At 41.0% G+C, this 21,987-nt stretch overlaps 1 protein-coding gene across 3 annotated transcripts in view; it reads left to right on the forward strand.

Moving 5' to 3' along the window:
- The window catches only part of LOC126272884 (carcinine transporter), a 414,147-nt gene that overhangs the window by 380,852 nt on the left and 11,308 nt on the right, over window positions 1-21,987 (forward strand). Inside the window, exon 12 of one of the 3 annotated variants that reach the window (XM_049976132.1) lies at window positions 1,452-1,564. The exons of the other annotated variants lie outside the window; for them this stretch is intronic. Within the exon in view, the coding sequence (XP_049832089.1) occupies window positions 1,452-1,545 (94 nt within the window). The 3' untranslated portion in view covers window positions 1,546-1,564. The remainder of the gene's footprint in view (window positions 1-1,451; window positions 1,565-21,987) is intronic. 3 annotated transcript variants of the gene reach the window in all.

Genomic DNA, 21,987 nt, shown 5'->3' on the forward strand with positions numbered 1-21,987 from the left:
TCAAAACACGAAATATGAGCTCTAATACAAATGAGGTGATATACTTTCAGAAAATAATTTTAAAATTAAAATGGAAAGGAAGGTATAAAAAAAAAGTCCTCAAAGAGGTAGGAAATGTCAAAGACTGTCTCTTCATGCTTTATTTTTCAAGAGAAATATTTCTTATTACATTTCCTCTTCAACGGCTACAAAAATAAATAGCAAGAAAAGAAGCAAATGCTTTGTTTGTATCAATGTTAGTATGGATTTCAATAAATTTGATGACCTGTTGACTGTATTCTATGCCACTGTTATTCCGTTTGAACTTTCCAGAGAAGGGTTTCTGTTTTCAGTATCACTGAACTATCACAGTGCTTCCAGGTATTCATCAGTCTGCACTTTCTTACTGACATCTTATGGTATATTTAATGAATACTTGCAATTGGGTAGTTTGTATGAATCTGTTTTTTGTTGCTGCTGCTTACAATAATAATAATAATAACAGCTGCTGCTGCTTCTAATAATAATAATAATAATAATAATAATAATAATAATAACAGCTGGACTGTAATGAACACATTCCCAATACAAGACAAAAATAATCTTCATGTAAATTTTATCTTTTTTCCTGGGGCTAAAAATGAAATTATGTACTCCAGTGTAAAGGTATTCAACAAACACATATATAACATAAAGAAATATCTTTAGCATAAAGAAAGATATTGATAACCTCCACTAGTTCAAAACAAAATTAAAAACATGCATCGTTAGCCACTATTTCTGCAAATTATCTGAATATCTAGATGGAAGGATTGAGAAGTTCTGTTAGTTACAAGGCAAACAGTAGTATTCATTGTAATGCTGCTTGCCAAGTGGTATTGATCTGTTATCAGCACTCAGCATTTAAAAAATTATTTTTTTTGTAAACTACCAGGTTAATCAAGTAAAAACTGAGCTACCAAAAGGAGAGAAATAACAGCTATTTAATATAACTGAGGAGGCAGCTATTTTTTTCCAGTATAGCAGCTTTATTTCTAACGGAGTTGATTAAATTTACCTGGCATTAGCATGAATAGCTTTAAGTAGTAGAATGATAGTTTATTGAGTACAGTATACAGATTAACTTTATATCATTTGCCTGCCTTTTGTTAATGTATACCTTGACTCGTTCCACATCTCAAACTTTTCCTTCTTGACAGTGTCTACAGAACACAATAAATGAATGCATGAATTTAATTTTTTTTTTCAAATAATTTTACCTCATGGCTTTGATAATATTTTACTATCAGCTAGCTCCCTGGTAATCATCATATATTGTAAATACATTTTTTCCCCTATGGGTGAGCACAAAAGTAAACTAAAGTAAACTAAGAAATCCATAAAAACATTATGATATTGCTTCTTATTTTTAGTTCTTAAATTTGTTTATTTATATTAGAATTTGCTTTTAAAATATATAGTGTGTGTTTTAGAATCCTGCAAATAGTTGTACCTAGTATATCCAAGCATAGCCAAAAGCAAGAAGTCACAGTGGAGACACAAGAAGTGGTGACCAGTCATCTATAAATCTGTGGAAAAGTGCTTGGTAAGTAAACAGAATTTTATGTGATATTTTTTGGCAGTATTTCTGTGGTCGGTAAGGTGGAAATTTTGAAAATGATACAGCTTTATTTAATAGGCTTTTATTTATAAAGTTAGAATTTCGATAGTTTTATTGACTGAGTTGGTTGGTGTGGTGCTAGAGGCATTGAACTCTTATTTGGAAGGAACAGAAGATAAATACTTATATGAATATGCTGTTTTAGGTTTCCCATGATTTCACTAAATCACTTCATATGGAACCTGAGGCAGATCTCTCAAAAGAGCCACTCACAGTTTTCTTCCTAGCCTTGTCCAACTGAGCTAGTGCTCCACCTCTTAACAATGGATATTTTTTTCACTTGAGTACTTGTATTGAAGCACTCAACAAGGAAACGCTAACGGAACAGACATATCAGGCCTACTTCAGTCCTGTGAAACAACTTCTGTAGACAGTTACCAATGGCATATGATCTATTGTAATTGTCCCAATAAGACTTTTACTTGGTATTTTCATACTAACAAAACAAAGTTGAAAGTAAAGCATCAAGGCATTACTGTTGAATTGGCTCCAACTGAAATCAAGTATGACAATAAGGAGGGGAACACACTGAGGTGATACAATACACAATGTGACTCATGATACAACACAGAAGCAAGCCGCATCAGCAGAGTGCTTAGAAACATAGTAGAAGTGACTTAAAGGTTCACACCAGGATGACAGTGACATGACACCAACACATATCTCTGTCATATTGGCTGGCACAACATGGGGTCCTGATTGCTCCACACAACTTGTCATACAATACACAGTGGGGGGAATTACAAATCATGTCTCAAAAACAAATAAAATAGAAAGAAACATTCCACATGGGAAAAATATATTAAAAACAAAGATTCCATGACTTATCAAACGGGAAAGCGCTGGTAGATAGACACAATAAAAAACACACACACAGAATTCCAAGCTTTCGCAACCAACGGTTGCTTCGTCAGGAAAGAGGGAAGGAGAGGGAAAGACGAAAGGATGTGGGTTTTAAGGGAGAGGGTGAGGAGTCATTCCAATCCCGGGAGCGGAAAGACTTACCTTAGGGGGAAAAAAAGGACAGGTATACACTCGCACACACACACATATCCATCCACACATATACAGACACAAGCAGACATATTAAAAGGCAAAGAGTTTGGGCAGAGATGTCAGTCGAGGCAGAAGTGCAGAGGCAAAGATGTTGTTGAATGAAAGGTGAGGTATGAGTGGCGGCAACTTGAAATTAGCGGAGGTTGAGGCCTGGTGAATAACTGGAAGAGAGGATATACTGAAGGGCAAGTTCCCATCTCCGGAGTTCGGATAGGTTGGTGTTAGTGGGAAGTATCCAGATAACCCGGACAGTGTAACACTGTGCCAAGATGTGCTGGCCGTGCACCAAGGCATGTTTAGCCACAGGGTGATCCTCATTACCAACAAACACTGTCTGCCTGTGTCCATTCATGCGAATGGGTAGTTTGTTGCTGGTCATTCCCACATAGAAAGCGTAACAGTGTAGGCAGGTCAGTTGGTAAATCACATGGGTGCTTTCACACGTGGCTCTGCCTTTGATCGTGTACACCTTCCGGGTTACAGGACTGAAGTAAGTTGTGGTAGGAGGGTGCATGGGGCAGGTTGTACATCGGGGCCGGTTACAAGGGTAGGAGCCAGAGGGTAGGGAAGGTGGTTTGGGGATTTCATAGGGATGAACCAAGAGGTTACGAAGGTTAGGTGGACAGCGGAAAGACATTCTTGGTGGAGTGGGGAGGATTTCACGAAGGATGGATCTCATTTCGGGGCAGGATTTTAGTAAGTCGTATCCCTGCTGGAGAGCCACATTCAGAGTCTGATCCAGTCCCAGGAAGTATCCTGTCTCAAGTGGGGCACTTTTGGGGTTCTTCTGTGAGAGGTTCTGGGTTTGAGGGGATGAGGAAGTGGCTCTGGTTATTTGCTTCTGTACCAGGTCGGGAGGGTAGTTGCGGGATGCGAAGGCTGTTTTCATGTTGTTGGTGTAATGGTTCAGGGATTCAGGACTGGAGCAGATTTGTTTCCCACGAAGGCATAGGCTGTAGGGAAGGAACCGTTTGATATGGAATGGGTGGCAGCTGTCATAATGGAGGTACTGTTGTTTGTTGGTGGGTTTGATGTGGACGGATGTGTGAAGCTGGCTATTGGACAGATGAAGGTCAACGTCAAGGAAAGTGGCATGGGATTTGGAGTAGGACCAGGTGTATCTGATGGAACCAAAGGAGTTGAGGTTGGAGAGGAAATTCTGGAGTTCTTCTTCACTGTGAGTCCAGATCATGAAGATGTCATCAATAAATCCGTACCATACTTTAGGTTGGCAGGCCTGGGCAGCCAAGAAGGCTTCCTCTAAATGACCCATAAATAGGTTGGCATACGAGGGGGCCATCCTGGTACCCATGGCTGTTCCCTTTAATTGTTGGTATGTCTGGCCTTCAAAAGTGCAGAAATTGTGAGTCAGGATGAAGCTGGATAAGGTGATGATGAAAGAGGTTTTATGTAGTGTGGCAGGTGATCAACGTGAAAGGAAGTGCTCCATTGCAGCGAGGCCCTGGACTTGCGGGATATTTGTGTATAGGGAAGTGGCATCAATGGTTACAAGGATGGTTTCCAGGGGTAACAGACTGGGTAAGGATTCCAGGCATTCGAGAAAGTGGTTGGTGTCTTTGATGAAGGATGGGAGACTGCATGTAATGGGCTGAAGGTGTTGATCTACATAGGCAGAGATACGTTCTGTGGGAGCTTGGTAACCAGCTACAATGGGGCGGCCGGGATGTTTGGGTTTGTGAATTTTAGGAAGTAGGTAGAAGGTAGGAGTGCGAGTTGTCGGTGGGGTCAGGAGGTTGATGGAGTCAGGTGAAAGTTTTTGTAGGGGGCCTAAGGTTCTGAGGATTCCTTGAAGCTCCGCCTGGACGTCAGGAATGGGATTACCTTGGAAAATTTTATATGTAGTGTTGTCTGAAAGCTGACGCAGTCCCTCAGCCACATACTCCCGACGATCAAGTACCACGGCCGTGGAACCCTTGTCAGCCGGAAGAATGATGATGGATCGGTCAGCTTTCAGATCACGGATAGCCTGGGCTTCGGCTGTGGTGATGTTGGGAGTAGGATTAAGGTTTTTCAAGAAAGATTGAGAGGCAAGGCTGGAAGTGAGAAATTCTTGGAAGGTTTGGAGAGGGTGATTTTGAGGAAGAGGAGGTGGGTCCCGCTGTGATGGGGGACGGAACTGTTCCAGGCAGGGTTCAATTCTGATCGTGTCTTGGGGAGTTGAATCATTAGGAGTAGGATCAGGGTTATTTTTCTTCATGGCAAAGTGATATTTCCAGCAGAGGCTACGAGTGTAGGACAGTAAATCTTTGACAAGGGCAGTTTAGTTGAATCTGGGAGTGGGGCTAAAGGTGAGGCGTTTGGATAGGACAGAGGTTTCGGATTGGGAGAGAGGTTTGGAGGAAAGGTTAACTACTGAATTGGGGTGTTGTGGTTCCAGGTTGTGTTGACTAGAATTTTAAGGTGTTGAGGGAGTGGAGCTGGAAGTGGGAGATTGAGTAGATGGGAGAGACTGGGTCTGTGTGCAATGAGAGGAGGTTGAGGTTTGTTGGAAAGGTTGTGGAGGGTGAGTGAGTTGCCTTTCTGGAGGTGGGAAACCAGGAGATTGGATAGTTTTTTGAGGTGGAGGGTGGCATGCTGTTCTAATTTTCGGTTGGCCTGTAGGAGGATGCTCTGAACAGCCGGTGTGGATGTGGGAGAGGAAAGATTGAGGACAGTCCCTATACCAGTTCCAAACTGTATGATCCATAGCCCTCACCCGCCTAATCCTTCCCTTACACATCGACTCAGCCAATGAACACACCCATCAACTCCTATCCCTAATCAAAGTCCTCATACCTCACCTGTCATTCAACAACATCTTTGCCACTGCACTTCCGTCTCGACTGACATCTCTGCCCACACTCTTTGCCTTTTGATATGTCTGCTTGTGTCTGTATATGTGTGGATGGATATGTGTGTGTGTGTGTGTGTGTGTGTGTGTGTGTGTGTGTGTGTGTGTGTGTGTGTGCGAGTGTGTACCTGTCCTTTTTTCCCCCTAAGGTAAGTCTCTCTGCTTCCGAGATTGGAATGACTCCTTACCCTCTCCCTTAAAACCCACATCCTTTCATCTTTCCCTCTCCTTCCCTCTTTCATGACGAAGCAACCATTGGTTGAGAAAGCTTGGAATTGTGTGTGTGTGTTTGTGCTTTTTTTATTGTGTCTATCTACCAGCGCTTTCCTGTTTCGTAAGTCATGGAATCTTTGTTTTTAATAAACAATTGTTTTATGTAGACAAGGCAAAGTTACATCCACCACTATAGGCAGTTTTTCTGTAAAACTATTACTATTCACATTTAAAAAAATTATAAACCACTGTTTGCGATTCCTGCTTCTTCTTCACTATGCGCTCTTCCTTATTCAATTTTGAGGAAACTTTTTGGTAAAAAAAATTGATTTTTGTGTGTCTTACAGTCTGACATCACAGCTTTGGTAATGAACTGGTTTTCTTTTTGTTATTGCTAATAGTTATTGGAATTACCTCACAAATAATTAAGACACCAGGCATTTTTGAAAAGTTTGCAGTGAAGGATGTAGTCACTGTCCAGTTTACATTTGATGGATTTTAGATCATAGATTGCTGTGTACAAAATACAAGTAACATATCAAAATTGTTTTCAATGGTGGAAGGAGTGTGATACCTCTTTCCATTCTCAAAGAAAATACGTGATATATATTTGAAGTTTTCTGTGATAAGATTGGGAGCTATACACCACATGCGTCACAACTGCTGTCTTTTGTGTGCAGTGTGGAGCTGCCTCATGTTTGTCATTTTCATATGTTCCAGTACAAGCCAAAGTTGTAAATGAAAAAAAAAAAATTGTCACTGGGATCTGTCAGCTGATGATGCTGAGTGGATGTTTTTTCAGTTTGTGCACCCTGATTTCAGGAACTTTGTGAAAGGTGCAAAAAAAAGATCTGAAAGCTAAACTCCTGCTACTTCTGAAATAGTAGCTGGACAAAACTGAGAAGAACATATTGGGATTTTTCTTATCATTATAGGCTGCTTCTGTTTCTTCAACCACATTGTCTACCACGAGAGAGTTCATCCTGACACCATCAATAGTGACTCATCTCACTTCAAATCCAGCAATGCCTTTTCTGAATGCTAAATTGTATTCTACTTTGTGAAACTGAACAGTTGTAGGAACAATATCCTAGGTTCATTAATTGGTGATCATTAATTCATTATTTACACACACACACCATATTGGATGAAACCATGCTAGGTGGTCTTACAATAAATAAACTTTTTCATAGTTGCATTTTTAATGTAATTCCCACAGTTTCACCTACTTACCTTATTGTAATGAGTAGCTTCCCAGCAGAAGAAAAACATAGCAAGTGTCCTGCTTTTTTGTCATAGTAGCTGATACTAGTTGCTCCATAAAGTGGAAACTGTGTACACTCATTCTGTAGAATTTGTGGAATTCTGGTGCTGAGAGACCTCAATGAGAAACCACAGCCAAACTGCATTGTACAGGTGCACCCAGTACTTCTCTTTCTTTTTATATTTTTGACCTTTAAGTAATGACAAAGCCACAAAAATGTCCACTTCATAAGAGCTCATGACTGCAATTGAAGATGAAACAGAAACATGGTTCGAATTGTCTTGTTACTTGTTGGATGGTGAGTCTCGCTGCTTATCATATCATCTTAGTGGTAACATGGATGTCACACTAATAAGGATCACATTGCATAATCCTTATTGCAACAGGTCTTATTTTGTATCATAACAAGGGGCCCAGAAAAATGTAGACAGTCTTTGATAGTTAATATCTTTGGAAAAAATGACATATTATTGCAGCTTTGCATGGTATTGTAGTCCATTGTTTTCTCAATAGATCTCGGTAAGTGTTTTCCAGCAGATGATAGAGCAGCAATGAATGAAATAAGATTGTTGTTTGAATGCAGGCCCATATTGAGGTGTCATTGGAAGTACAAAAATATGATTTAGGTACAGCGATAATGGTGCAATGTGTATGGAACTCAGCTACCAACATGTACAGCAGTTTATCATCTTAGGAATAATTTTGAAGTATGGTACTGTTCAGGATGTGCATAAGGAAAGGGTTGGCTGACCAAAAACATCAACAAGTCCAGCTTCCAGTGCAGTTGTGTTGCAACATTTTACTAGGTCACCTTAAAAATCTGTGACGCAGCCTGGATGTGAAAGCAGTGGAAACTGATCAAGCTTACAGCGAATTCTGAAAGCTGCAAAGTGGAAAGTGTAAATTGCAAGATTGCTGCACACTATGAATGACGACATCCTGGATCAAAGGATGGAGTACTATGATGGTTTGAAGGCATGCTTCATGAGGATTAATTGTTTGCATGGATGGTTATCTGGTCTGACGAGAGGCAATTCAAATTGACCGTTACTGTAAACCACCACAATTGCATGTTCTGTGCTCCTGAAAATTCTCATATTCAGGTGTACAAACTTTTAATCTACAGGATGTTAATGAGTGGTGTCATCTGTCATTGCGCTGCTAGATTGGTCCATTCTCCTTTGAAGGTACCATATGTGGTGAGGTGTATCATCATATGCTGCAAACATCAATTTTACCTGCCATCCAAGAGGTACTTGGAACTCAAAGATTTTATCTACAACAAGATGGCTCTCCACCTCACATGTCAGAGCCTACATGCATCAAAATCTACCTGGATGACAGATAGGTTGAAGAGCAGCTGTTGAGTACCCACCATGGTCTCACAACATTACACCTCTTGACTTCTACCTGTGGGGGTCCTTGATAAATAAAGTTTATCTACAGAAGCCAGCTACTCTGAACGAGCTACAAGAAACCATTGAGGCATCCTGTGTGGCTGTGATGCCGGCAACACTGATGCTGTGATTCAATCAACTGTTTAGCAGCATGACTTGTTTTGCTGCTAATGGGGTGAACTTGAATACATAAAATAACCTTCTCCCTGCACAAGAATAGTAATGGTATGTCATTTTGTTCCATTAATATTGACTATCAAAGAGTGTCTACATTTTTTTAACCCTTCTGTGTTGTCTCAATGTGAACCATGCTTATGAATTAAAATAGATTGTTACTCACCACATAGATGCAATGTTGAACAGCAGAGAGACACATTTCAAAGTACGCTGTTTATTGTTTAGCTTGCCACGCTTAGGCAAGTAGTGATCTCTGTTGGATGTGCGAATACTAAATAGGCATGGGGCATTCAGGAGACTGGGGAGGAGAGATAGCAGCATATGGGTAAGGTGGGGGAAGATGTTGTAGTGCTACCTGTAGGTGATACAGGGATGTGGCTGGGACAGGATGGTTGGGCTGCAAGGTGTAGCATCTAGAGACGTGTGCTGGGGAGGGAGGGGGTGGAGAGAGAGCAGAGTAAAGTAAAGCTGAGGAATGGAACTTGTGTGTGAAGCTGAGGTGGGAGCAGCTATGGATAAAGGACAGGTGGGAACAAGAGCTAATGCACATTAAGGCTAGGAGAGAGGGGAGGGGGAGTAACAGGAATGAAGGATATGTTGCAGGTACAGTTACTGCCTGTGAAGTTCAGAAAATCTATTGTCAGTGGTAAGAATCCAGATGGCACAGCCTGTGAAGCAGTCGCTGAAGACAAGCACACTGTGTTGGACAGCATGCTGAGCATCTGGGTGGTTCAGCGATCTTTTGGCCAGTATGGCAGTGGGCATTCATGCAGTCAGACAGTTTCTTAGTGGACATGTCCTCAGAGAATGCCACACAGTGGTTGCAACTAAGTTAATAGACCACTAACTAGATTCACACATGGTCCTGCCTTTGATGGAGTAGGAAATTTGTGTGAAAGGACTGGAGTAGACGGCTGTGAAAGGACATATGGGACACATCTTGCATCCAGGTCTATTGCAAGGGAATATGAGGCAATGGGTTTGGGGTCAGAGGTGGAGTAGGGACCAACAAGGATATTCCATAGGTTGGGTAGATGACAGAATACCAGTGTGGGAGGGTTAGTGAACATAGTGGGGAGGATGTTTCTCATTTCAAGGCACAATGAGAAGAAACTGAAACCCTGCCAGAGAGTGTGATTCAGTTGCTCCAGTCCTAGGTGGTACTGAGTCACGAGGGGGCACTCTTTGTGACCTGTCAGTGGGTATGCGGGTTATGGCATGTGACTGAGGTGACAAAACGAAATGATCTGTTCCTGGAGTAGATAGTCAGGGTAATTTTTGTCTGCAAAAGCCTCAGTGAGACCCTCAGTATATTGGGAGAGGTACTGCTTGTTATTGCATATGTGTCAATCACAGGTGGCTAGGCTGTACAGACAAGACTTTTTGGTTTTGAGCAGGTAACAGCTGTGAAACAGAGGTACAGTTGGTGGTTGTTGCGTCTGGGCATCTGGGGAGATTACATGAGGTAGGCAACAACATGTAAAGAGTATATTGAACTGAATTCTGGCTAGCTCATGGAATCTCGCAAATTGACTACCCACCAAATTACCCATCTCTGGCTGCAAACCATCCTTTCACAATGAAAATTCAAATTCCATCAGTCCATAGCCTCCACCAACTTAGCCCTGCAAAAGCATGTAACTCAGGCCCAAGTATCCTTGCACTACCCCTGCTCTATCCATAAAATCCTGCTGCTCTGCCATCCATAAAATCCTCCTGCTCTGCAGTCACAAATTCTCACATCCTGTCTCCCAGACTGAAACCTTTATCATCCCATGCTGGCTCAAAATATAACATATGCTGGATCAAAAATATTATCAACAATGTGTAGCACCTCATTATGCTAAAGCATAATGGGCTAACTACAAGATCCATTCCCTCTTTTGCCTTTTGCCCAGGAGCACAGGAACCCACCATGCCTGCCACTCACCCTTAACTGAAGACAAATTGATCAGACGTTACATATCAGAAGACACAGTGACAACCTAGTCACCAAGGGATTCCTGTGCCACCAAAGGTGTCACAGGTCACATCACTGGTGCTCTGAAGGTGCTGCAGCTTTGAACAGAAACCAGAAGCCTGTCGATCATGTCCAATGCAGTCTCCAGGTGTTTACGGACAGCAACCAATTCAGGTTGTGTCCGCTCACGTTATACTGTGTATAAATACTGAATAATACCCAAAAAGTACAAGCAAATCAGTGACTTGAAGTACAAGGAGACCCCTCATAAAAGAGAAAAATACCCGACTGGCACTACTGATGTGGGAATGTACGATACCCGACTGGTACTACTGATGTTGTAATGTACGCAAAAAGTAAACAAGGAGAAGAAACACTAAAATCTGCTCTGCACACTACAGCCTAAGATCACAAGATCCATTTGCTCTTAAAACAGAAATAAATTTCTCTACTGAAAAACAGTTTCTTTTTACTAGAAACTCTGCTTACACAAAAGATACTGCAGGAAATAAATACTCTAACTCTGAAGCACTGATTTAAACTACACTCCTGGAAATGGAAAAAAGAACACATTGACACCGGTGTGTCAGACCCACCATACTTGCTCCGGACACTGCGAGAGGGCTGTACAAGCAATGATCACACGCACGGCACAGCGGACACACCAGGAACCGCGGTGTTGGCCGTCGAATGGCACTAGCTGCGCAGCATTTGTGCACCGCCGCCGTCAGTGTCAGACAGTTTGCCGTGGCATACGGAGCTCCATCGCAGTCTTTAACACTGGTAGCATGCCGCGACAGCGTGGACGTGAACCGTATGTGCAGTTGACGGACTTTGAGCGAGGGCTATAGTGGGCATGCGGGAGGCCGGGTGGACGTACCGCCGAATTGCTCAACATATGGGGCGTGAGGTCTCCACAGTACATCCATGTTGTCGCCAGTGGTCGGCGGAAGGTGCACGTGCCCGTCGACCTGAGACCGGACCTCAGCGACGCACGGATCCACGCCAAGACCGTAGGATCCTACGCAGTGCCGTAGGGGACCGCACCGCCACTTCCCAGCAAATTAGGGACACTGTTGCTCCTGGGGTATCGGCGAGGACCATTCGCAACCGTCTCCATGAAGCTGGGCTATGGTCCCGCACACCGTTAGGCCATCTTCCGCTCAACACCGTGAATGGAGGGACGAATGGAGACGTGTCGTCTTCAGCGATGAGAGTCGCTTCTGCCTTGGAGCCAATGATGGTCGTATGCGTGTTTGGCGCCGTGCAGGTGAGCGCCACAATCAGGACTGCATACGACCGAGGCACACAGGGCCAACACCCGGCATCATGGTGTGGGGAGCGATCTCCTACACTGGCCGTACACCTCTGGTGATCGTCGAGGGGACACTGAATAGTGCACGGTACATCCAAACAGTCATCGAACCCATCGTTCTACCATTCCTAGACCGGCAAGGGAACTTGCTGTTCCAACAGGACAATGCACGTCCACATGTATCCCGTGCCACCCAACGTGCTGTAGAAGGTGTAAGTCAACTACCCTGGCCAGCAAGATCTCCAGATCTGTCCCCCATTGAGCATGTTTGGGACTGGATGAAGCGTCGTCTCACGCGGTCTGCACGTCCAGCACGAACGCTGGTCCAACTGAGGCGCCAGGTGGAAATGGCATGGCAAGCCGTTCCACAGGACTACATCCAGCATCTCTACGATCGTCTTCATGGGAGAATAGCAGCCTGCATTGCTGCGAAAGGTGGATATACACTGTACTAGTGCCGACATTGTGCATGCTCTGTTGCCTGTGTCTATGTGCCTGTGGTTCTGTCAGTGTGATCATGTGATGTATCTGACCCCAGGAATGTGTCAATAAAGTTTCCCCTTCCTGGGACAATGAATTCACGGTGTTCTTATTTCAATTTCCAGGAGTGTATATGCTGTGAACTAATGCAAGATTTAAAAGGAGTGTGGCTCGTCAGGTGGCCATCGCCTCACACAGCTATATATAAATATTTACAGTTCTACTTCAGAAGAAGGCCTTTTGGACAAAAGCTAATATGTATAGCAGTCTTGTCATTGTGCCTGTCTGCAACTCAATGTCTCTCCTGTGTGATTAGCAATCTATCCTTTTCATAATATAGTTGTTATTTCATCCTGGACTTTTCATTATAAGAAAATACGACTTAGCTCAACTGAGCTGTTACAAGTCCTTGGAAACATTTCTGCATTTAAAGGAGTTATCTTAAAATATGTGCAGTTTGTCTTCCTCAAGATGTTTCATCATTAGTTGTTTCATACGCCTGGTAACAAAGCACATCACTGTTGATGTTCTCTCAGAATAAAACATGAACACCTCAAGTGAGAAGGAGTGGGGGGGGGGGGGGGGGGGGGGAGAACATTTAATAACAAATGCTTTTGAGATATGGCAAGTTCCAATGTATTTGTAGTTTTACAAATACAGATTTATATTTACAGATTTTACAAATACAAATATTACATATATTCATTACAGAGCATCATACAACACTTTTTTAACACATTTCTCGGCACACTTTAACTTCGTAGCAAACCGTACTCTGATAGGTCTGACTATTTCATACATTAAACATGTCACATTTCCAGCATATAAACTGTTGCACCACATTTACCATATGCAACACATATACCAGTTGCTCATAAGAATTAAGACTGTCACTTTCCATTCACTCGTTCAGACTACAACAGAGTAAACCATTCACAATTCATTCAACGTAGCTTGGCGTCAGGGCTGGTTCAAGGACATTCAGATAATAATTTCACATTTTGGTTTTTAGAACTGATCATAAGAAATTTAAATACATTTAAGCAGTGATACTATCCTAATTCATGTATCATATGCTATACATGATCTTTTTTGTTTTTGTTTTAATGAACTGGTGCTCCTTAATTACTGTATCAAAGTTACTTTCATTTACAAAATCCACTCCAGGTGACACTAGCTCCCATCTACTTCTCAGCAACACTCCCCTAGTATCTGATTGCGCAAGTTGGTGGCATATGCTGTCAATTAGTGCTCCCATCAGCAATGAGAGTCCCAAACATCTACCCACTGGATACATGATTTACTGTATCAAAGGTGCATTTCCATTATAAGTTGGCAACATCACTTTTTCCTTAAGTTTATTCAAGTATATTGCTATAATTAGTCAGTAAAGTCACAATATTTGTGCAAACAACACCAACTTGTCTGCTAGATGGCATATGCAATCAGATGTTAATGTTGAAACTTCAACCTTCCTTTTTTAGATGTTAAGACTAATTACGTGTAGGCTTATGGAGTTATCCAATAGTTGTTGATCACCAAAATAAATGATGGAGGCCAAGTTTGAGAGTAGTAGGGACACTTAGAGTAAGAGGGATTGACTTGGTCAAGACCAGTAGACAAAGAAGAAATTTGGAATGGAACTAAACATTTACAGAGAAAGAATGATGGAAAGACAGGTGGAAATGGAGAAGCACCATTAATGTCGCAACCCACTCAGATGCTAGATAAAAGGAAATGAAAACAAACAAACAAATTGTTAGTTATCTTTACTACTAACTTACCAAATGAGCTAATATATAGAAGGCTTTTTATTTTGAAATGATCATTAAATCGAAACCCTTAGCTGCCGACAGATGTTGTTGATATACATCAATGGGGACAGCTGAAAATGTGTGCCCCATGCAGGACTCAAACCCGGGATCTCCTGCTTACATGGCAGACGCTCTATCCATCTGAGCCACCGAGGGCACAGAGAATGGTGCGCCTGCTGGGACTTATCCCTAGCACGCCCCTTGTGAGACCCACATTCCCAACTGTCCATAACCTGCATTTTTTAGTGTTCCTAATAGATATTTGCCCATTCACTCATTACTCGCACCAGACTCAGCTGACGAGTCCCATAAGAGTTTGGGCAAAGCGTGCACATTCGCACAAAGAAGGTCAGTGGCCGGGTAGCCTTTAACTATATGAAGATGGTATCTGTTCCTGAAAGAACAGATACCATTTTTATTTTGTTTATTACTATAAATTTTGTGAGCCCCCTTTTTTCCCAGTTTTAAGTAACTTTTCTCTACATTACAGATGAAGAGTCAATAATAGTCACAAATGGAACTAGAATCACAAGACCTCTTACTAGATTACATTGTTAGTATCACCATCCTCTTGTTCAATACTATACTAATGTGCAAACAAAGAGAGAGAGAGAGAGGGAGACAAAGTTTTTTTAGGCACATGTGCCTTATGAAGCTTGCATCTGTCTGCTTGTGTTAAGTTTTATATTATTAATGTTCATCTTGAACAGAGTTGACCCTTGTAAAAAGTCCTGGAAGTTAGTGAATTTTTTTGTGTTGTGTAACACATGGCTATTCCAACCGGTTGATCAGCTGCAGGTGAGTTGTTGCCTTTCCTAATTTTATTTAAGGAGTTGTCTCCTTCTAATCGATATTATTCCACTCATGTTTATTTATGCACCATCTTCAGTATTATGCTTGAAACGAATTGCTGCATATTTGTTTCCTACTCTGTAGTATGATATAATTTCTGTCTATAGTCACAGTGTTACTTTATCTTCAATCACTGGAAATGCTAGCCACTATGCAGATTACAGGTCACTATTCACCATGCTTAAAACTATACAAACACTTTCTCTAACTGCTTACTCTTAACTTACAGATTTTCAGAACTGGAAGACATTGATTTTAAATAGTTTTACACATTCTATTAAGCTTTACTGACAGCCATGTAACTCTATCAAATTGTACACATTAATTTTCACGAATTCACGTTTCACACTTCAAGAGCCATTTTCCAATATTGTTATTCCCATCCCCATTTTTAACTAACTTCTTGTTAAAAATGATTTATTTCTCTTGGTAAACATTTCTTCTGTCACTGTTTAGTAAAACTACTTCATAATTACAGATGAGAAGCAACAAGTTGTGGTTGTTCTGCAGTAACAATTTGCTTAGCTCACCAGTTTTTGCAGCTTATAAGATCATCACATATCATAACTGACTATATTTCTCAAAGGGGAAACAGTACTGGTGCTTGAAAAAGATATTACACATAGAGAGTATCGTGCAGACATAGATGGGACATTTACTGTAAATTTGTACCGGAAGAAACCTTATCACCTGCTACAATTGGAAGTAATCTATGTTGTGCATTTCACATATGTGTGACCCCTTCCATGCCAATCAGAATGAATTCAAAAAGACTGTCATGCAAAACCCAGCTTGTGCTTCTCTCATATGCCATCCTGAAAGCAATGGATCAATGTAGCCAGGTAGATGCAGTATTTCTTTGACTCCTAAAAAGAATTTGTCTGAGTACCATGGCTATGCTTATTATTGAAAGTATAGTTCTCTCAACTTAGGATTTTGTGGTTGGGGGGATGCTGCATGTTATCTTTGGTGGAGCTCATCAACATATGTAGAAATTATTTCAAGGTGTACCACAGGGAAATGCATAGGGACCCTTTATTTTCTTGTTGCATATTAATGACCCTGTGAACAATATTAATAGAAGCCTCAGACTTTGCTTTGCTTTAAGTGTTCACAATTGTGCAGTTCACAAAACAAACAAAAAATGTATTATCCTATGTATGATGAGGACCCATTGTCCAGTGTGTTTCTCATTACATTTTACTTTATTTAACAAGTAACACAAACTGAGTGAAAAACAACCTGATTATGAGAGTGTTGTCTGTTGAAATGTGTACTTGAATTGTATAAAGTATTATTAACATGGCTGAAAGGAAATAATTATTAGTGATGTAGTATCTTATGACTACAATATCAAGTGACATTGCTGGATTTAGTCAACTCATTTAAATACCAGGATGCACAATTTATTGGTATATTAGCTGGAATACTCACAGGCTCAGTCATATGTGAAGCAGGCTCAGTCATATGTGAAGCACATGGCAGACTTCAGTTCATTTGATAGAAAACTGGGGAAATGCAATCAGCCTACAAAGTAGATCACTTACAAAACCCACATGCAACCCATCCTACACTATTGCTCAAGTCTGCGTCTCCCATACCAAATAGGACTAACGTATATAAAGAAGGGCAGCACACGTGGTCATAGCTTTATTTTGTGCATGGAAGACAAAAGGAGGCACTGAAATAACTGAATTAGCTAATGCTTGAAGGAAGATGCAAACTACTCCAAGAATATGTATTTATAGCTCCAAGAAACAGTTTTGACTGAGAAACCCAGGAATATACCACAGCTCCCTACACATCATTCCCATAGGGAATAGACTAGTTGCAGTGAGTACAGAGGTGTTTAAGCAGTCATTCTTCACAACCTTCATGCATGAACTGAATGGGAAGTAGATTTAATAACTGATACAATGCGAATACCCTCTGCCATGTACTTCTCAGAGGCGTGTAGACTATACACACTATTGTCCCCCATGAACCATGCACTTTGACGAGGTGGGGTAGCTTGTGTGTGCCTCAGTGGTACAGATACCTAATAAATAGTCCCCTATTTGGGTTCCCTTGTGGGGACTACACAGGAGGATGTCATCATCAGAAAACGAAAGCTGGTTTATTATGGGTCGGAGCTTGGAATATTAGATCACTTAATCAGGTAGGCAGGTTACACAATTTAAAAAGGGAAACTCATAAATCTAACTTTAATAGCATGGAATTAATGAAATGTGGTGGCTGGAAGAACAGGGCTTCTTCTGGTCAGGTGACTACAAGTATATACTTAAAGAATCAATTAGGGGTAATGGAGAAGTAGGTCTAATAGTGAATAAGAAAACAGGAAGGTAGGTAACCTACTGTGAACAACATAGTGTACACATTATCACAAACAGTGAAGACATGAAGTCAACATAGGTGCATGTCATATCAGTGCAAGTTTATATACTAGCTAGCTCAGCAGATATGAATAGTTTCCAAGAGAAAAATGAAGAGATAAAAGAATTTATTCAGATAGTTAAGGGAGATGAAAATTTAATTGTGGTGTGTGACTGGAATTCGATAGCAGGAAAAGGAAGAGAAGGAAAAATAATAGGAAAACAAGCAATTTGGGAAAGCCATGAAGAGCGAAGTTGCCTAGAAGAATTTTGAAAATGTGTGAGTAAATTTTTGTCAACATTTGGTTTAAGAATCATGGAAGAAGATTGTACACCTGGAAGAGACTTGGGGACATGAGAAACTTTCAAATAGGTTTCATAATAAGATGGAGATTCCAAAACCAGACACTGAACTGCAAATCATTTCCAGAGGCAGATGTGGGCTCTGAAATACAGATTAAAACTGAAGAAACTGCAGAAAGTTCAGAAATTATGGAGATGGCACCTGGATAAAAGAATGGTTTTTATGAGTTTTGGACAGAGCATTAGGCAACAATTAATTGAAACAGGAGTACAGAACACTATAGAAGATCAGTGGGTAGCCTTAAGAGATGAAACAGTGAAGGCACCAGAGGATCAAATAGAAAAAGGACAAAGCTCACTAGAAGTCCTTTGATAATGCATGAGGTATTGAATCTAATTTATGAAAGAAGGAAATATAAAATGCAGGTAATGAAGCAGGCAATATGGAATACAGACATCTAAAAAATGAGTTTGAAGGAAGGGGAAACTGGCAAAGGAGGAATGGCTAGACAAGACAGACCGGGTTGTAGTGAATGCATAAATAGGGGAAACATGTTGGAAAATTACTAAAGAGACCTTTACAGAAGAGAACATGAGTTGTATGAGTATCAAGAGCACAGATAGAAAATCTGTGATAAACAAAGATGGGAAAGCTGAATGGTGGAAGGAACAGATGGAGGGGCTATACAAGGGAAATGAACTTGAAGACAATGTTGTAGAAAGGGAGGAGGAAGGAGATAAAGTTTAAATGGCAGATTTGATACTAGGGAAGAATTTGACAGGGCACTGGATAACCTAAGTTGAATGAAGGCCTCTGGAGTGGACGACATTTCTGCAGAATTACTGTGATCCTTGGGAGAGCCAACCATAACTAAACTATGCCATCTGGTGTGGAAGAAGTACAAGGCATGTAAAATACTCTCTGACTTAAGGAAGAATTTAGTAATTCCAGTTCTGAAAAATATAAGTGCTGACAGATGTGAATATTATCAAACTATTAGTTTAAAGTGAATCCTTGCACAAAATACTGACAAAAATTATTTACAGAAAGAATAAGGGAAACATTGGCAGAAGCTGACTTCAGGGCAGCTCAGTTTGGGTTCTGAAAAAATGTAGAAACATATGAAAAAATACTGGCCCTGCAACTTATTTTAAATATAGATTAAAAAAAGGATATGAGACAATACTAGTCCTGCAACTTATTTTAAAAATAGAGTAAAGAAAGGCAAACCTATGTCCATTGCATTTGCAGACTTAGAGAAAACTTTCGACAACCTTCTCTGGAATACATTCCTTGAAATTCAGAAGCCAGTTGGGATAAAGTACAGTGAGCGAAAGGTTATTTACAACTGGCACAGATATTAAAAGTCAAAGATGTGAAATTGAAGCAGGTTAAGAACGGAGTGAGGCAGGTTTGCCTAAGCAGTAAAGAAAGCAAGTAGAAATTTGGAATGGTCATTTAAGTGCTGGAAGAAGAAAATAAAAACTGAGATTTTCCGGTGACACTGAGTTGTGTCAGAGACAGCAAAGGACCTGCAAAAGCACTTAAAAGGAATGGATAGTGTATTGGCTAGAGGTTATAAGATGAACATCAACAAAAGTTAAAAAAAGCTAATTGAATGTACTCAAATAAAATAATGTGATGTTCAGACAATAATAGTATTAATGAGTTTAAATATTTTGGCAGCAAAATAATCCATGATGGCCACACCAAAGAGAAATTAAAATGCAGATTGGCTATAAAACAAAAAGCTCTTTTGGAAAAGTGCAAGTTGTAAACATTAAATATATATTTAAGTCTTAGGAAGTATCTACTGCAGGTATTTGTCTAGAGTTGGGTTGGGTTGGGTTGGGTTGTTTGCGGGTTGAGACCAAACAGTGAGGTCATCAGTCTCATCGTTAGGAAGGATGAGGAAGGAAGTCGGCTGTGCCCTTTTGAAGGAACCATCCCGGCATTTGCCTGGAGTGATTTAGGGAAATCACGGAAAACCTAAACCAGGATGGCCGGATAAATCACGGAAAACCTAAATCAGGATGGCTGGATGCTGGATTGAACCATCGTCCTCCCGAATATGAGTGCAGTGTGCTAACCACTGCACCTCACTTGGTCACATTTGTCTAGAGTGTATCCTTTTGCTGAAGTGAGAAATGGACAATAAACAGTTCAAACAAGAGGAGAATAGAAGCTTTTGAAATATAGTGCTATGGAAGAGCATCCAACATTCGATGGGTAGATCGAGTAACTAATGAGGAGGCACTGAACTGAATAGGAGGGGAAAGATATCTAATCTAATCTACAGTTTTACTAAAAGAAGGGATCACGAGGCATCAAAGAATTGTCAGTTTGGTAACTTGGGAAGGGAGGAGCTGGGAGTTGAACTGTAGTGGGAGATAAAGGGATGTATGTTTCTGTAGTTATTCAGAGCTGAGGAGACTTGCACAATGTAGACTATCATGGAGAGTTTCATCAAACTAGTCTTCAGACTGAATATCAATAACAACAAGAGCAGCAGCAACAAAATACACTACTGAGCCAAACCACTATGACTGCTGCCCACAATGAGACTGAATGCCGCCTGATAATGTTGCGGATAGTCATGTGGAGCAGAGATGTAATGGGTATCATTCTGGTGATTATACTGGCTACAATTGGAGAAATCTACAACATAAGCAATTTTAAGAAAGGGCATATTGTTTTGGCCAGCATCTGAGCACGCATATCTCAGAAATGGCAAAACTAGTCAGACATTCACATGCTACTGTCAACCACATTTATGGAAAGTGGTTTTTGGGCAGTGAAACCCCACATAAACACCAAGGTGTTGGATGTCCAAGCCTTATCACAAAACATGGAGGTAGGTGGCTTGCTTGCTCTGTAAAGCAAGTTAATTCTGATGAGAACAGTGCTGGTCCAGGCAAAAATTTATCAGAGTACAACATTCAGCACACATTGTGGAATGTGGACTCTGTCTAGTTACACTACTTTGATGGTCACATCTGGATATAAAGTCATCAAGGCGAACAGCAGATCAAACTGTGCGCTGTATCTCAGATGCAGGCCAGTGGAGACAGTTTCATGCTATAGAAGACATTCATCTGAGATACCATGGAACAAGTGATAGTAGTAGAATGACCCATGGACTATATGAACATTTTGAGGGACCACCTGCATCCCTTCATGCTCGATGTCTTCTGTGGCAACAGAAGTTCCCAGAATCATAACTGTTCATATCATAAACACAAGGTCAGGATTGTGATACAGTGGTTTGAGGAGCACGATAAGTGAACTGATGTTGATGTTTTGGCCAGCAAGTTTGTCTGATCTGAACCTGATGGAACACATCTGGAACACTATTGGGTACCATCTCATCGCCCAAAAACCACCGACCCATAAGGTACAAGAATTGTGTGACTTGTGTATAGGCACCTGCTGCCTCACACATTTACAGACATACCAATGATCTATCAAATTCGTATCTCTCAAAATCACTGCTGCGTGGTTTTTCTGCTTTTAAGCAGGTGTGATAGTGTGTATAGCTGGAGATGTAGAGTATGGATTTAGATGTATGTAGATGTAAATATTGCTTATAGTTTTCAATAGTGACTACAGAATATTAAAAAGTAACAAATTTATAAAAGAATAATTACTAAATATTTGGACACCCTAAATTCTTTACTGCAATTTTGTTACATTTGCATTTAATTATGCTGGTGAATAATTTCAAACTATGAAGTTCATTTTTAACCCAGGCCTATTAAAGCTGCACTAACACTGCTTGATGAGGCGACAGTCAATTTACACATAGGTAATACACACATAATGCGTAATCACAGGAATGTCAGAGCCAAGATGTGTTCACAAAGTGCACATTGTGAATCTGATCTGACATTCCATGTCACTAAGTATTATGTGTATGTGAACATTGTGAATCTGATCTGACATTCCATGTCACTAAGTATTATGTGTATATCACCCGTATGTGCCAAAGGCCTTGCCACAGTGGTAACACCGGTTCCCATCAGATCACCAAAGTTAAGCACTGTCGGGCTGGGCTAGTCTTGAATGGGTGACCATCCAGTCTGCCGAGCGCTGTTGGCAAGCGGGGTGCACTCAGCCTTTGTGAGGCAAACTGAGGAGCCACTTGATTCAGAAGTAGTGGCTCCTGTCTCGTAAACTGACATATGGCCAGGTGAGCAGTGTGCCGACCACATGCCCCTCCATATCCACATCCACTGACACCTGTGGGCTGAGGATGACAGAGTTTAGTTTAGTTTATTTTATTTCCTGTATCTA

The sequence above is a fragment of the Schistocerca gregaria genome, chromosome 5 (assembly GCF_023897955.1).
Source record: "Schistocerca gregaria isolate iqSchGreg1 chromosome 5, iqSchGreg1.2, whole genome shotgun sequence".
NCBI classification, from domain to species: domain Eukaryota; kingdom Metazoa; phylum Arthropoda; class Insecta; order Orthoptera; family Acrididae; genus Schistocerca; species Schistocerca gregaria.